The following is a 17,757-nucleotide window of genomic DNA, read 5'->3' on the forward strand; positions in this document are numbered from 1 at the left end:
CTTGCTTAAAGCTCTCCAATATCTTTTCATTGTATTTAGAGTAAAACTCCAAATCTGAACTATGGCCATGAGGCCCTACATGATCTGGCCTCTACCTACTTTTATAGTGCTATCTCAAACCCCAATTCTTTTCATTCACTACAAGTCATGCACACTGGTTACCCTTAGTGGAAAGCACTAAGCTCTTTTCCACCTGAGGGCCTTTACACATGGTTATTATGTCTCTCAATTCTAATAAGCCTAGCTCCCTCTTACCTATCAGCTTCTCTGATAAACCTTCTCAAAACATCCTAAGTAAGTCCCATTTAATACTACTTTCCTTATTATCTATTGCTATAGGAGGTTAATTTTATTCATAATACATCACAATTTATACATTCCCAATTGCTTGTTCAATGTCTGTTCATACCACTATAGTGCTAGTTCCTTGAAGCAAAGACTCCCACCCTTATGCTCCATCATCAATGTATGTTCATATCCTCAGCACCTGGTACCATGCCCTCCATGCCATAGATGATCAGTAACATCTGTAGAATAAACGGATGACACAGGCCACAAATAGGAGAAAATGTACAGAAGGGAAGTTGAGGGAACTGAAGATAAATTTTGACGGTGATGATTATTTGTCTCTCATATATCCCTTCTCAAAATGTTCCTCTCTATAAAAAAGGAATCTGATATATGTATTAAAAATAGATCTCTGGGCCTACAAGTCAATTCATGGATGGCATTTTAATCTGTGATCGCAACTAGAGTGAATTTTAACTTTGAATGTTAAAATAGGTTACACAGAACACAATTTTTATATAAACATTTAAAAGGGGGAGGGAAGAGTCTTTAAAGCACTTCAGTAGCATCTGTTGGCATGGTCCTTCATTGTGCTAATTACAGGTTATTTTATCTATTCATGGCGCTGGTACAGAAAACACTGACTTTAGATACTTTAGACCAGCGGTTCTCAACCTGTGGGTCGCGACCCCTTTGGGGGTCGAACAACCCTTTCACAGGGGTCGCCTAAGACCATTGGAAACCACATATATAATTACATATTGTTTTTGTGATTAATCACTATGCTTTAATTATGTTCAATTTATAATAATGAAAATACATCCTGCATATCAGATATTTACATTATGATTCATAACAGTAGCAAAATTGCAGTTATGAAGTAGCAATGAAAATAATTTTATGGTTGGGGGTCACCACAACATGAGGAACTGTATTAAAGGGTCGTGGTATTAGGAAGATTGAGAACCAGTGCTTTAGACAATGCTGCTGATTGATTCTCCAAACTCCATTCCCACCCCTTCTACTCTAGAGGCTAGAACACCCAACTTCTTGCCTCCTAACCTCCCTTGCCATTAAAAGTGATCATGGGCCACTGTTCTGACTAATGAGATAGGGGAAGATGTCTGCTTGGGGTGGGGGATATTCTGTTACGCTTTTATTTCCTGATCCAAAGAGATAGAAACCCTTCTTTCCCTTCTTGCTGCTTAAATATGGACACAGAATCTGGGAGCTGCCATCTTGCAAACATGAAGAAAAGAGTCACAGAATAGCTGACCCTGATGCCACTGAGTCAAGCAAGAGCCACTGTCTACCACCACCTTTTTTATGTTAGAAACAGAACTCTTTCTGTTCACATTACTGTGGTCAGGTTATTCTGTGATGTGCAGACAATCACATTTGGCCACATTTTGTTGGCGTTGGTCAATAGATCTTAATATGAATCTTGAAGAGGTTAAAAAGAGATAGAGTGTCATGCATATGAATGCAGATACAATTCTGAAGACACTTAGTTTCCCAAATTCTAAATTCGTGAGGATTTAAGGTCTATTCTTTCAGGAAATAACAAGAAGAATTAATTGAAACTCATTGGAAAGGGTGTTTGATATATACACATTCCTTAAAAATACCTTCCACTATAGCAGCCAAAAATACCTTGCACCATAGCACCATGATATGGTGTTATGCATACCATGAAATTTGTTTAATTCATCAGGAAATGTGTATAAAACATAAGCTTCTGTTGGTGTTTGCAGTTGTTTGCTTGGTCTGTGGCCCAGATCACTGTCAAATTATCCTTTTGTCTGACTCTAGCAAGAGGCCATCTCTCTTTAGCATGTGTTTCCAAGAAACACTGTGATTATATTCTGACTCTGAGGGGGGTTTTACAGGCCCCTAAGCTCTGGAAGTGGCCAGGGCAGACTCCATAAAAATGAGTCCACCTTAGGTAGATAAAACTCCTTATTTTGTTAGGTTTACTCTTGTGTCTGTCAGACTCTTTAATTTAATTTAATTTTTTTTTTTTCCGATGCAAAAGCATAGAGTCTTTTATTCAAGCCCGGGACTTGGTCCCCCTCCTGCCTCCATTACTGGATGCAAGAGAGAGCCCCGAGACTCTTTAATTTTAAATGACAAATCTTTCCTCTCATTTCCTGTGAGGAAGAGCCTCAAATTTCCAGGCATTGCTGGTCTGGAGGGAACCAATGGCTGTTTCTCTTTTGACCCTCGACTTCCCCAGAAGGGAGAAGTCCAGTGGCTTTCAAAGCGGTGTAAACACACTGTCTTCTAGTGAAGTTTTGTAGAAGTCTAATATATAAAATGGGTAAAATAATAAAAAACAGCATCTGTTTTATACACTTCCTTTGTGCTGGCTGGATACTGTGTTATGGGGTCTATATGTATCAATCTCTTAAATTTCATATCCATACTTAAGGTAGAAACTCTTATTTCCATTTTACCAGTGAAAAAACAGAGGCATAGAACGTAGTTGTTTTATTAAAGATTGGCAGGAAGGAAGCTGGGTACATTCCTGTACAGTCTCATCTTCACTTATGTCCATTCCTAGGATACCCTAGTGGAACCCTCTGCTGTCCTAGAAACAGAAAGTCCTATTATAGGCAGAGGTCACACACTCAGGTACCCTTTCAGGGGCCAGCTGAGTAACTAAGTAATGAAAACAGAAAGATGGGGACTGCAGTAAAGGGGGGAATGTGTGGATCAGCTAAAGAGGCCACTCAGTTTTGGGTAACCATTGCCAGACTCTGTGAAGATTAAAACATGAAAAACATGCCTGGCAGGGCTGTTGGCCACCAACTGAGAGCTCTGGAGGAATGGTGAGGTGTCTGAGGCCAGCCCACAAAGGTGCCATTAAGAGGTAAGATGCCTACTGAGGAAGGAAATAATGGAGAAAAAACAAGCCCATGGGTCTTTTGAGACACAGGCATGTTTTGATGGCTCTACATTATACCAAATACATAAGAACCATTTCTTCTCACTGTTTATCCATTGGCCTGGTCTATTTTTAAGTAAGCCCTTCCCCTGCTTGGTTTTATCTACTCTTCACCATGTGTTTGCCAGTATTGGCCAAGTATCTAGTCTCACACCTCCTCTCCCACACACCCCCCGCAACCCCCGACTGTCTTCTTATTTAAAGAAAAACAAAATTATAATGGTGAATAATGAGATGATCTAAATTATACAGCAGGCAAAGTGACTCCGGTGGGAAGCTCCTTAGAAAGATTTTATTCCATTGCTACTTAGGAATATTGGTCCTCATCAACACTCAAATGCAAAATAATTGTATCTGTGGTACAGATGTCACCAACTCATGCTCATGAGGCCTTGATATGTATACAGTTATGGCCCCAGAAAGAGAGTGTGTGAAAATCTACTCATGGTCACTAAATTCTTAGCCATTCCTCCCTGCGTACTGTAGGAACTTGGTAATCTATAAGGGGCTGCCTTCTGGAGGAAGAGTTCATGGACATTATGCCACTGTAAAAGGAAATATGGTCAGTGCTTATTTATCAGTAAGTTGGAAGAGATTTGTGGCACAAACACTTTAGAATGTACTGGAAAGAACATTACACACAAAGACAGGAGGTGAATAAATGTGGGAATTGATCTAGATTGGTGTTTTTCAAATTTCTCTCCCCTTCTTCCTTTTTCTTAGCTTCAGAATCCTTTCACAAAAGAAATACGATTCACCAGTCCAATATATAAAATAGGCAAAATGGAGCTACTCTGATTCCTCGTGTTGGGCTGGAACCTCACTGATATGCTCACCCTAATACTCTTGATATAAATTAAGAGGCAGCCCTGAGAACCCTCATTTTTGAACCACCAGAAGCAATTTTACATCTCCACCAGAACTAAATTATTTCCAAGGACTTTCTCAGAACCAAGAAAAAGAGCTTTTCTCTTAAAGATGAAGGTACAAAGGGTCAGGTGACTTGCTTAGGGTTACAAAGAGCATGCTAGTGCCCACCCCTACATAGTCCGTTGCTCCTTCACCATTCAGAAGAAGGACGGGTGGCGGTCTGAATCTCAACTCACCTAATTGCTAGGTGTTTACCCTTGTCAAAATATTCAGCATTTCTGTGGTCCCTTAATCACAAAAGGAGAAATCATGAGAGCCCCACCTTATGCTTCTGTGAGGATTCAATGAGATAAATGCAAATAGAGAACTTAAAACCTTGCTTGGCAAATGGTAGCTGCTCAATATATGTTAGTTGTATCATACTACCTCCCCCATCCTTTCTCTGTGCCTTTCAGCTACAGAATATCACATTTGTGATTATGCCTATTAATCTTGACAGAGCACATCAGCCTAGAAGACAGAACTGGCCCAGACACAGGAGGCTTCCAAATAAACCACAGCATGCAACAGACAGTTGATGGTAAAGCATAATTGAAACACTGAGTACAAATAAGTCTGCAAATAATTCCTAACCCTAATTTTTCAGCATTTTGCTTGTACCAAGAAAAATATAACACTGAGCAAAGAGGCTGAAAAGAGCTGACTGACCTGGGGGAGATGTCACATCCTTGCTGCATGAAGGCTCCCAGGGAGAACCACAAGCTGTTGAATATTCCAAACTCATTGGATTGGTCACTGGTTGTCTGGTCCCGCCCTTCCTCAAACTCTTCACTGTGCCATTCGTAGGGGCTGAAGCGGCTGACCAGGAAAAGGACGACACTCACTCCAATGTAGGCAAACACAATGCACATCCAAATTTCATAAGCCAAAGGATCGAGGAAGGAGAAAACCCCCGGCTTGGACTTCTGTGGCTTTTTTATCATGATGGAGATCCCCAAACTCATAAATGGCTTGGAGAAGTCTATCACTTCTTCCCGGACCAAGGTGATAGTTAAAGGGGCCACAGCCACATCTGCTCTCTGAAAAAAAACAAAACAAAACACACACGCACACGAAAAACAACAACAAAAAACAGAAGAAAGGAAGAAAGAAAAAGAAAGAAGAAAAATGCAGTTGAGCTCAGCAGCACTCTGTTCTCTTGATTCTTTCTTCACTGTGAATATTCTTTTGGGTCTTAAAGGATGTGAGTTAGAAAGAACCTTAGAAGTCCAACCCCTCCCATTCTCTATAAAATACTTCTGACAGATGGATGATCAGCTCAATGTTTTACAGGAGAGGTTGTCCTATTGTTTGACAGTTCTAATTGTTAGGACATCTTCCTAATCCTACTAGAAGGAGATGCTGTGATACCTGTTTTGCCTGTCTGGCAGCCGAGCCTCCTTCCTGTTCTAGAAGAACCACTCCTGTCCCACTCACAGTCTTTCTGGTTCACATGTGGCTGATCACACAGTTACATCATGAAGCACACAAGATGGTTTTGACCATATTCCCTGGCCAGAATGACTCATTTAAGGATGGCATAGAACCCACGTCGGTTTAGTGAGCATTAGCTCTGAGAGGCAGAGTGAGAGATGCAGAAGCTAATTCATGATGAAATAAGTTGGATTACCCTGCATTCAGGGGTTATGCTGGGCTCCCTGGTATCATATTCTCCTGTTTGTCCCCAAGAACATGAACCAGTTTTTCTGTTTGCCTAGTCTAGTTTGAGTTGTGTTTCTTTTACCTGCAACAAGATAGTCCTGGCTAACAAGGTGGTGAAGACAAGTTTAATTCAATAAACATTAATTTGAAAGCCCTAGGCTGTAAGCTATAAGCAGGCTATGGTCCCTGCATTCAAGGAATTATAAACTAGTGGGAGAGACTCACACACACAGACACACATAACCTTTCAGTCTACAAAGTAGGCTGGGTATGTGCTATCCAAGAATTACAAAATGCTGCAGGAGACCAGGGAGGGGTTAATTCTGGCTGGGGAGATCAGGGGCTTTATTGCCAAGGAGGTGACATATAAATTTGGCACTGAATACATGACATATAAATTTGGCACTGAAGGAGGAGTAGAATTTTGACAGTATGATTCTGGCGCAGAACACATTTGAGGAGGAGGGAATTATGTGAGTAAAGGCCTGGCAAAGAGAAGGAAAAGTCTCACCACTACTTTTTTTTTTCCAGGGAGACTGCTGAGAAATACACAAATAATTCACTTTTTAAAATGTAATTCCAGCATGTAGATAAACATAGAAGGTTGCAAGCAATGCTTCTCCTGAGGCATCTTGAACATGGAACCACCAGCCTTGCTCTCCTGCCTTTCCTACCTCTCCCTAATAGCAGCAGCCTTGGCACCTGGGCAATAAAATCCACTGCTCTGTTGGCCTGAGATGACGAGACCCTGGAAACCCAAAAGGTTTTGTGGACAGATGCACAGCATTCACTTTTGAAAGTCTGTTTGAGATGTAGGGGTTTCTCTATTGATGCTGTGCAGCAGTCCAGACATGAAGCCGGTGACAGATGCCGAGAGATGAGGGCCTCCCTCAGCCGCCAGCTGGTGTGGTATAGAGATTTCCTCTGGTTACTCTCATTGGCTTGGACTAGTGAGAAGATGCTTTCAGTGAAATAAAAAGCCTGGCTTCAGGATGACTTAGGTCCTCACTTATAGAAAGAAACTTCCCATAAAGCACTGTGGAGTCAGGCATGAATTTTATAGTAATTCTGGTTTCTTATTCTAAACACCCACTATATACATCTTTATAATTTTTACAAACACATCTAAGCCTGTACAAGGGAGAAGATATCTATTCTTTTCTCTATAACCTGTGATAAATGGAAAAGGAATGGGAGAGAAAAGTAATGGAAATGAGGGACTGAGCACAAGTTACCCAAAAGGGAGGTGGAAGATGACGAGCTTTGAAAGTGGTAACAGGAACTGAATGGATTTGTTGGATGCCCCCTTGTGTGAGTTAATAGAATGGACTGTGGACTGGAATGATCTCGAATCACATCATCTTAGTTCACTGATCATTTCCAAGATTTGTTTGATGGAACATTATTTCTGGGAAGATGCTAATAAGTATAAAATGAAAATAATGAAAATAAGTATAAAATGAAAATGTTGGGGAAGCACAAATTTAAACACATTACTTTGGAGCAGGTCTTCCTAAATATTTAAAAAACTACTATGCACCTAGAATTTCCCAGAGGAAGAAGTAGAGTATTTCTAAAATTAATTGCCTGTGGATCCCTGGGCATCAATAGGGATCTATGTGTGTAGGACACACACATAACAGGAGATGCTAAATTCACCGACCTCATTTTACAGATAAGAAACTCAGGTGCAGAGAGGGGAGGTGGTTTGTGTAAAGCAGCAGTACTGTAGCTTCTTTCCCATTGATTGAGAGGTTGGGGGGTTACTGGAGTTGCACTGGACTGGTCAAGGGCAGAGCTGGGCCAGGATGTCGACCTGGTGGCTCTGTTCTGCGACTCACTGACACATAGCCTTAAGTAAGACAGTTGTCTTTCGGATACCAACTTCCTCATTGAAAGAAAGAGAGACACAACATAATTTTTGTTTTACCTGTTTGACAGGGTTGTATTTTTATCTGTGTGAGGGTCCAATGAACTCTAATATATAAGGGTATTGGGAAATGTGAGCATTTTGCAGGTGCTTAAAATTATTTACTTAATCTGACATTTTAGGATAGTGGCTCTGAAACTTCAGCATGCCTCAGAACCACCTGGAGGGCTTTTAAAAATACAGGTGGCAGAGTTTCTGGGTTCAGTGGGTCTGGGTGAGACCTGAGAATTTGCATGCTGATGCTGCTGGTCCAGCCCTCGGGCTTTGAGAACCACTGACCTAGGATATCCCAAAACAAAATATGTGGTGTCCAAACAATCCTGGGGAAACAGTAGACAGTTTTGATGCAGTAAATAAAAGTAAAAAGGGAAGAAAAACAGGGATGGAGAACTACTGTGAGCCAGGCACTGCGGAAGTAAATACTCCCCGCCCCAGCCCTGTGTTTCAAAGGAGTTCAGTGGCTTACAGGAGTTATGTAATCAGTAATTTGGCAAAGTCGGAACTCAAGTCCAGGTGTCTATCTGCAGAGTTCACTCCCTTTCTGCTTCTCTCAAAGGACAGGCAAGAAAGTCATCTCTCAATCAGGCACAGAGCCATGCCCATGTAAGGAGAGGAAGCTTTGTTTGCCACTGTGGCACCTGAGAATGCAGAGGCTCTGACGGTTCTTACCCCCTTACAGTCCAGAGCTTGGCTGGTGTGATTTCTGTTGAGGCAGTATATCTCAGCATGGAGTACAAAGGCCAGGCTGGCTGCATGTTCCAACTTGGCTTTTACTAGTTATATGTCCTTTGCCAAATTACCCAACCTCCCTGGTCCTCCATATCCTTATCTATAAAACATGGACAATAATCATATCCACCTTCTGGGGTTGTTATGACAAGTACATGAAATAATGTGGGTACATTATTTAGCTTCATGCTGAAATGTTATTACTACATTCGTTGATAAGAACCAGAGAGAGCAAAAGGAAGATGAGACCCTGATTAACTTAGGTATTTAAAAAAATACATTTGGAGACTTGCAATTTATCTTTTTCTGACCTCACTGGTTCTTTGTGGCTGGGAGATACTGCCCCGAATTCTTCTATTCTTTTTCAGGGAACAGAACAGAAAAGTCCAATGAAAAGGGAGAGAATGCAATTGGATCCATCACAGAGTCTTCAGAATACAGTTTGTACTGGGCAGAGGGCAGGCCAAGTAGAGGGGAGGGCTGGGGGAAGGCTGGCAGCTGAGGCACCCAGAGGTAATTCTGCTCTGTACTGATGAGCCAGTGACTCATCACTAATTGCTTGGCTATGCTGGGGTCTTGCCCTCAGGATGATCACACCATTGTTCTGCCCTATCACAGGCCTTTTATTAAGGGAAGATGGGGTGAAGATGAAGATGAATGTTGGTGAAGGTGAAAAGTTCACAGTAGTTGCCATGGGGATGACCTTATAAGGTTGGTGGAGGTTCCCATGGAAACCAGCATCTAGATGCAGCATTAACCATCCAGGTCTCTATCTTTCATCAATAGAGCTTCCCAAATTGAGAGGCCATGGAGAGGGAGGAGAAAGGGTTGAAATACCCCTCAATTCATTAACTATCTCTCCAGGTCATCTCAAAAGCCACCTTCCTGGTGAAGATTTTCCTTAGTCTATTTCTTTGTTCTTTGAATTCCCTTTGTATGGCTCTCATGGCCATTATGACTCCTATTGCCTTAATATGAGACGAGATTTTAAAAGCTCCTAAATGATTTTAAAAGCTTTATCCTGAGCAGAACTCAATATCAACCTGGGACTCAGCATATGCTTCAGCTCAGAGACCCAGTCTACATTCTTCCATTTCTGTGTGTGGCGGCTGGATTCTTCTTACATTGATGTTGGGTGTTCTACTCAAGTACCTTCATGGTCTCCCAGTGCCCACTGAATCAACCCACACTCTTCCTCGTGTCGTTTCTTTCTCACTCTATCCCTGACTACTCCTCACCCAAGCCCTTTACAAAAATCACCAGTGTTTTCTCACTCTTCTCTCATACCTTACTTATTTCTATCACCATTTTATTGTTTATACTTTAGAAGTTCCTGGGCTGCTTTTCTCTCTGAATATAGCCTCTTTTCAAGTTCTGTATCCTTCTTGAGAGCCTCTTGCCTGAACTTTGATACTGTACCATCTTTTATTATTCTCTCATTGTCTTTTCTACCCTATAAAATGTTAACATCCTTGGGGGACAGGGACCAGATCTTTTACTTCTCAATGATTCCCTAAATATTTAAAAACAATTCACATTCAGTAGCTTCTCAAAACTGCTTAAATTTGTGGAAGATTTTGTAGAAATTGTTCATGGCATTATTTTAAGTATAATTCTATAAAATAAAGAGGTAATATGCAAATTGACTGCCACGCCCTTGCACAAAGATGGCCTCCCCCATATGGACACAAGATGGCTGGCAGGGCAGGGCAGTTGTGGGTGATCAGGCCAGCAGGGGAGGGCAGTTAGGGGTGACCAGGCCAGTAGGGGAGGACAATTAGGGGTGACCAGGCCTGCAGGGGAGGGCAGTTGGGGGCGACCAGGCCTTCAGGGGAGGTCAGTTAGGGGCAACCAGGCCAGCAGGGGAGGGCAGTTGGGAGCAATTGGGCCAGCAGGGGAGGGCAGTTGGGGAAGATTGGGCCTACAGGGGAGCAGTTAGGCGTTGATCAGGTTGGCAGGGGAGTGGTTAGGGGGTGATCAGGCTGGCAGGCAGAAGCAGTTAGGGGCAATCAGACAGGCAGGCAGGCAAGTGGTTGGGAGCCAGCAGTCCTGGATTGTGAGAAGAATGGGCCTAAATGGGCAGTTGGACATCCCCTGAGGGAATCTCAGATTGGAGAGGGTACAGGCTGGTCTGAGGAATACCCCCACCCCCACCCATGCACAAATTTCATGCACTGGGCCTCTAGTGCTATATAATAAAAGGCTAATATGCAAATAGACCGAAATGCAGAATGACTGGTCACTATGACACACACTGACCACCAGGGGGCAGACATTCAATGCAGGAGCTGCCCCTGGTGGTCCGTGCGCTCCCACAGGGGGAGCACAACCCAGCCAGAAGCCCTGAGCCAGGCTCAGGCTGATGAGCATAGTGGTGGTGGCGGGAGCCTCTCCCACCTCCGCCGCAGCAGTAAGGATGCTTGACTGCTGGCTTAGGCCCACTTAAGCCAGCAGTTTGACGTCCCCCGAGGGCTCCCAGACTGCGAGAGGGTGCAGGCTGGGCCGAGGCCCCCCCCCCCCCGCCGAGTGCACGAATTTTGTGCATTGAGCCTCTAATGAAAGATATAAAGATGAAGTAGACCTACCCCACAGATAGCTGTTATACAAGTCAGTGTAAGCTATAACAGAAGCAGAAACTAAATTTTACAGGAAAAGGCAAGAATAGTTAAGAAGGAGAGTTTGTATCTGTTATGGGGAGAAAGAAAGGAAACTTTGGAAAAAGTGATATTTGATACAGGCTTTGGAGGAGGAATAGGCTTTTAGAGGTGTGGAATGGAGAGAGCACTCTAGAGAACACAGTGACTCTGAGGTGCTTTGGCTGAAATGGAAGGTGTAGGACAAGGGAGTATTGGGGCAAATGATGATAAAGTTGGATCTGGGTTCATCTAACACCAGGGAAGAAAGTTATCTTGAGGGAACCATTAAGTGACTTTGAGCCATACATGACTTTATATTGAAGGAGCCATAAAAAAAGTGACAATACATTCTGGTCACAAGATTGGACTGAATTTGGCTGAGGGAATTTTGACCAGAAACCTGAACAGAGAATGTCTTAAGACACTGGATTTTGGCACCTGACCTATAATCAGCAGCAATGCAAAATTATGGAGTCTAATAGTCATCTGTGGACATGACCAGCCACCCACCAAATTATTTCCTTTCAAACCTTTCGCCTCTGCTCTGAAATTTCCCTCCCTGTGGGGAACTTACTCCGTAGACAAGCTCTCCCACCATGCCATTCCAAGCCTTTGTGTCAGGGTCACGGGCTCCGTATTTTCCATCACTGACGATCTCAAGACGGTAGGAGTAGCCCACATGCTTGGCAATCTCTGCTGCCAGCTCCACACAGTAGCCCTCATAGCGGTCATTGCCCTCGAACTGGTTGGCGTTCTTCTTGAGCATCACATAAGGATCTTCCTGGTGGAGAAATGGGGAGACAGAGAATGTGGGTTATGCAATCACTGATGGTTAGGGAAGACTTCCGAGTGGCAGAGGAGGATGTCACCAACATAGGTTAACTTTGGGTAAGTCTCTCTAGCCCCTAAATCTACTCCTTGCATTTCTTCTCCCCCATCACAAAACTTCTTGAGTTAAGGAAACAAATGGTTAAAATAAGAATGTTTCACCATTGAGATGTGGTGCACAGCTTTTCAAATTATGTTCCAAAAGTTCTTGTATTTTTTGGAGGTACCTCTTGGGGCACTGTGTTTGGGATGTGGACTCTAACTAGACTCAAGATCAATTATTGAAAATCATTTCAGCTTCACTTATATCTCCTGTAGGAGCTGGACCTTGGAAGACTTTCTTTGAAAACGGATTTTACTGGGGGAGGGTGGAATCTGAGTATGTTTTATTTATGGGGAAACTATGACTCAAAGGAGGCTAAGTGACTTATCCATGGGCACAAAGTGAAATCATGGCAGAGCCGGAGTGAAAAAAAGTATCTGACTTCCAGGAATTTTTTTTTTACTCCCTCTTTCTACCTATGGCACAATTTTGGCAAGAATGACCAGCTTGCACTCCTGGGGAAATCCTTTGTACAGGTGTAGCTTGCATTCCAGATAGGACAGCCTTGATAAAGGAGTGAGTACTCACTAGGATTGTAGTGACGATGTACGTTCTATTCTGGACACTTGAATTATCTCCCCCAGCTTGAGCATCAGTGGCTGCAGGGACAAACTTGTCATCTTCATTCCAGTAACCAATCTGTTAATGAGAGCAGGTGGTGATGTAAGTTGAGCCAGGATCCTTAGAACTGGCATACTCTGAGCCACCAGCTGATACCAGACAGGAAAGCAAGAAGCTCAGTGTTACACCATGCAACACTGAACACACCAGACTCTAAAGTATCCTATGTAATAAAGAACTAATATGCTAATTAGACTGGACAGCAGAACGACCTTCCGGAACACCCAGTGGGCAGGAGATGGGGCCGCAGGGCTGCAAGGGCCAAGGCAGCCAGGGCTCTGAAGGCCTACTCTTGCACAAATTTTGTGCATCAGGCCTCTAGTTGGTAGATAAAAGTAAGAGTCTAGATCAGTGGTCGACAAACTATGGCTCGGCAAACCGCGGCTTGTGAGCCACATGCGGCTCTTTGGCCCCTTGAGTGTGACTCTTCCACAAAACACTGGATCTTCCACAAAATACCGACTTCTGCGCATGGGCCACGAAGTTTCAATCGCACTGTATGGGTGTGCCCACATGTGCTATTTTGTGGCTAAAAGTAGGTTTCTGGCCTTTGCTTACAATGTTGCGAATCTGCTGGCTGAAGTCCTGCGGTATTTGTTACTATGTTTCTTAAACTGCCCGCTCAGAGGCCTGTTGGTTTCCTCCAAGGATTCTCCGTCACTGAGGCAAGCAAGCCTCATGTTAGTTTCAAGCTGCCTGGCTGCCAGCCGCCATCTTGGCTGACAGTTACTTTGCATATCTCGCTGATTAGCCAATGAAAAGGGTAGTGGTCGTATGCCAATTACCATGTTTCTCTTTTATTAGTGTAGATTATAATACTGAGCATATAGCAGTGCCTAAAAATATCAGCTAACATTATTTTTAAAAAATCAGCAAGTTATTTATACTGACTCATTTTCCAAGGTGTTTGACAAAATGTTTATTAGGTCCCTACTGTGTGCAAGGCTCTGAGATTGTATTGTAGCACTGAGAGAAATACAAAGAAATCTATGAAATGGTTCTTATTCTGACAATTCCTTCAGTCTACTTTGGAAGACTTGACACACACATACTTGTGGCTCCAGAAGTAACAAGTGAGTGATTCAGATAGCTAGGGCCTAAGGAGCTCAGAGAAGCAGAAACCTAGTGTGGGAACCTATGCTGGGAAAAAGGCAGCAGGAGGAGGTAGGCCTCAAGGTCATGAGGAATGAATGGCTACAGTGTAGACTTTATTCTGAAGGCAACAAGGAATCATGGAAGGCTTGAGAAGACTGAAATGGCATGGTTAATACACATACACACACAAACCATCTCTGTTTCTATCTCTGTCTACATATGTCTTTAGACAGTTGTATTTTGTTTTGTGGTCATTCTGCTGGCTATACTTCAGTTCTCCACATCTCAGAGGCATGTGCCAATGGTCAACTCAAATGTCACCTTCACCCTGTTGTCATTCCCAGTCCCCTCAGTTGTAAATGATCAATTCTCCCCGCAACATCACTGTCATTAACAATAATAATAATTGCCAACATTGATTATATTATTGCTACAGCAGAAGCTGGGAAGTGACTGAGCTTGGTCTGGAACCATGGCAATCTGTTCCCAGAGGCAGCTTTTCAGGACTATGCTGTTCTTGCTAAAAGAGGACTTGGTCCTGTGCTGGAAATTATTAGTTAACTTTTGTCAAATGCTTATTATTTTCAGGCACTCTTCTAAGTGCTTTTAATGTTCGAACTCCTTTCATCCTCACAAAAACCTTTGAAGTGGGTAATTGTCATTCTCATTTTAAATGTGAAAAAACTGAGATGTAGAGAAGGGAAGTAACTTTTCCAAGACCACAGGAGAGTCGTGGAGCTAGTATCTGAGCCAGGAAGGCTAAGAGTAGGGCCAGGCCCTACCCTGCGCCAATAAGCTTCCAGGCAACACCTGAGTGCCTGGTGTAGGTTCCTATTGGCTCTGTGGTCTAGCTGATTGCAGGTCAGTCCCCATTTCTCCACGATGATGCGGGCTCCTTGTGGACAAGGCTGGAGGTCTAGTCATTCTAGAAGCCCCTTCTTAGCATGCATATTCTTTCCCAGAGAAGCAGCACAAGAAATGTTTATTGAATGAATGAATGTATCCAACATGGAGACTGTTGACCAGACAGGTGCTGAGACACTTCAGAGGCCTGAAGAAGGAGCCCGTCTCTCAGGGCACTAGGTCAAGACTGACCCTCAGTGTAGGATGAGGGTGATGTTACCTGTGTAGGGCACTTTTACTCATCATGGAAGGAGACATTGCTCTCTAGGGACACAAGAATCAGAAACTTATATTTCCAGAATATTGAGCTGGAAGAGAAGCCTGAACAATCAGTTCTTTCAACCCCTTCTTTTAACAGAGAGGAAAACAGAGGCTCAAGACCACGGTGCAGTTTTGCCTCCCTCCCTTTGCTTGGCTGGTTGTCGATGGAACCCTAGGGCATCTGTGGACCCTCTCACCATTTTCATGGGAGGAGTGTGGCAGTCCAGGATGAGGAGGAAGCTCAGCAACTAATTTCTCTAAAATCTACAGTGTATTAATTGGTGTTATTTTATAAAGTGGGAGCTTCATGGTTAAGAGATTGATGTTTGGTATCAGACAAATCTGGTTTAAAGGCAGACTTCCCTAATTGCTACCTGTATGACATTGGGCTAGTTGCTTGACCTCAGTGGGCCTCCTTTCCTGCTTTGTAGAGTGGATACAGTAATACCTGTCTCATGGGGCTGCTGTGAGGACTCAGTGCATGTACAACAATGAGCATAGTGTGTCGTTCATATTGTTGTCAGGAGACTAAAAAGTAATAGTCTATTCAGTAGGGTAATGCCTGGTTGAAGCCTAACAGGCTTCTATATTGCAAGACATTTCACTTTCAATTTGCTATTGAACATTATCAATCACCACAAGGCGTATATATTGTGGAGCATTTTTCAAACATATTTGACAATGTAACCCTCTTTATATGCAAAATGTCCAAGGATAAGTGGTCCCCAAACCACAAAACACTGCTCTAAAATATCAAGTTATTTTAATAAAAGACAGGAGAAAACAAAACAAGTTAAATCTGCACAGATCAGATTTACATGGCTTGGAAAGAGACTTTAATTTTTAAGGATAGTAGTCCTTACCTCGAGGGTATTATGCTAAGTGAAACAAGTCAGTCAGAGAAAGACAAATACCATATGATTTCACTTATATGTGGAATCTAAAGAACAATATAAATGAACAACAAAACAGAAACAGACTCATAGATACAGAGAGCAGAGTGAAGATTGCCAGAGGGGAGAGGGTGAGGTGACTGAGTAAAAAAGGTGAAGGGATTAAAAAGTACAGATTGGTAGTTATGAAATAGTCACAGGGATATAAAATATAGCATAGGAAATACAGTCAATAATTTGGTGATAACTGTGTATGGTGCCAGGTGAGTACTAGAAATATTAGGGGGAACACTTTGTAATGTATATGATATCTAACCACTATGCTGTGCACCTGAAACTAATAAAAATAATATTGAATGTAAACTATAATGTAAACTATAAATAAATAGTTTTAATTTTAAAAAAAGGACAGTGGTCTTTTAAAGCTGGTATCACAGCACTAGTGTTAAATTGGAATCTATAAAAATTATTGTATAGCTTGGCCTATATACAGATCCTTTGATATCAAAAGCTAGAGGAATAGTTAAATGTTATGAGCAAGCTTATTTTATTCCTAACCTTCTTATAGGGAAATAAAACGATATCACCAGTCATAAGAGCAGTGTGCTGCCAAGACCCAGCTTGTACTTCATGTAATCTAGCAGGGTGAGAAATCTGGTTCCACAGTTTGATTTAAAAAAAAAAAGCTGGCAAAGATTTTTGAAGAGACATTGCACTTTGGAGATGAGAGAGCAAATTTCCCTTTCTTAGAGAAATGGGTTGGATTATTATATAGCACTTTGATTCTCTACTGAGGATATGCAGGAACTTTGATTCTCTCTGAATATAAATCAGAGCCAGTAGTTTGGTAAAGATTGGGGCCCACTGTTCAGGAGAGGATTTAAATAATTCTGACAGTGAGAGGTCTTCTCCTGGGGCCAGTTATCATTTTTGATCTTCTGTTTTCCATCTACCTCTAAAGATTCTTTGAATATAGGAAATGAGTCTAGTAGATCAGATTTTTTTTAAGTGAATGAAGTCTAAAAAAGGAGATAATCATAGAACAATTAAATTCAATTGATCTACCTTGCACAGTCATTAAATCAAATTTACACATTTGTATCTCTTGACTGCCTTTGAAGCCACAGCCCCTGAAGCCCAAAATAAGTCCATTACAATACATTTTTAAAAAGTAAGTGGCCTATTGTGGCAAAGACAGCTAAGTGACCACCAAGATTCTTGTTCGCCTAACAGGGCATAGAAGTGTTGGTGAAAGTGGCTACCTAGTCAGCAATTTCATTTACCAACCTGCCTTGTGTTGAGGTGGGTCAGGTGATTGGGTTCTAACCAATGGAATGCATCAGAAGTGATGCACAGCTCTCCTAGCTTGACTCCACCAAAACTGCAGCACAGTTTCCACTTTCTCTCTTTCTTGTCTGCTGGCTGGATGTTGATAGCCAGAAAAACCCAAGCAGACAGTGGAGCCTCCCTAAGCCTGAGTCTTAACCAGAGCCCTCAGCCCAAAAACTGGTCACCAGGTGAACAAGAATTAAGCTTTTACTGCATTCAACTCCTGAGATTTCAGAGTATATCTTTTACTACACCTAGGGTTATTTTAACTACACACTTAAAGAACTTAAGCTTAATGCATTTACATGTGACCTTGAGTCCTGCTTGAGGAGTTCTTTCATTGAATTTCCCAGCATTTTTGTTTCTCCTTATTTTCTGGCAGATCTATGAAAATATGGGCCAAAGTATTATGCTCCCTGATTTCCCAGCAACATTCAATAAACTGCCCACTCATCTAATAAACAACCACTTTTTTGCATGTGCTTACTGTGGATGTAGTAAATAACACACCTATGGTCCCTGCTTTTAGACATTTTAGTCCTGCTTTTAGACATGTAGCCCTTTCTTTTGAATGTTTTAGTATTAAGGAGGTGGAAAAGCAGGGAGGAAAGAGAATACATATC

General features: G+C 42.3%; 1 protein-coding gene across 3 annotated transcripts in view; it reads right to left on the bottom strand.

Moving 5' to 3' along the window:
- The window catches only part of GRIA1 (glutamate ionotropic receptor AMPA type subunit 1), a 274,009-nt gene that overhangs the window by 77,791 nt on the left and 178,461 nt on the right, over nucleotides 1-17,757 (bottom strand). For all 3 annotated transcript variants that reach the window (XM_036312933.1, XM_036312934.1, XM_036312935.1), the window contains exons 9-11: nucleotides 12,561-12,671; nucleotides 11,676-11,882; nucleotides 4,814-5,184 (exon numbers count right to left, since the gene is read on the bottom strand). In XM_036312933.1, coding sequence (XP_036168826.1) covers nucleotides 4,814-5,184; nucleotides 11,676-11,882; nucleotides 12,561-12,671 — 689 coding nt within the window. The remainder of the gene's footprint in view (nucleotides 1-4,813; nucleotides 5,185-11,675; nucleotides 11,883-12,560; nucleotides 12,672-17,757) is intronic.

The sequence above is a fragment of the Myotis myotis genome, unplaced genomic scaffold (assembly GCF_014108235.1).
Source record: "Myotis myotis isolate mMyoMyo1 unplaced genomic scaffold, mMyoMyo1.p scaffold_m19_p_6, whole genome shotgun sequence".
NCBI classification, from domain to species: Eukaryota; Metazoa; Chordata; class Mammalia; order Chiroptera; family Vespertilionidae; genus Myotis; species Myotis myotis.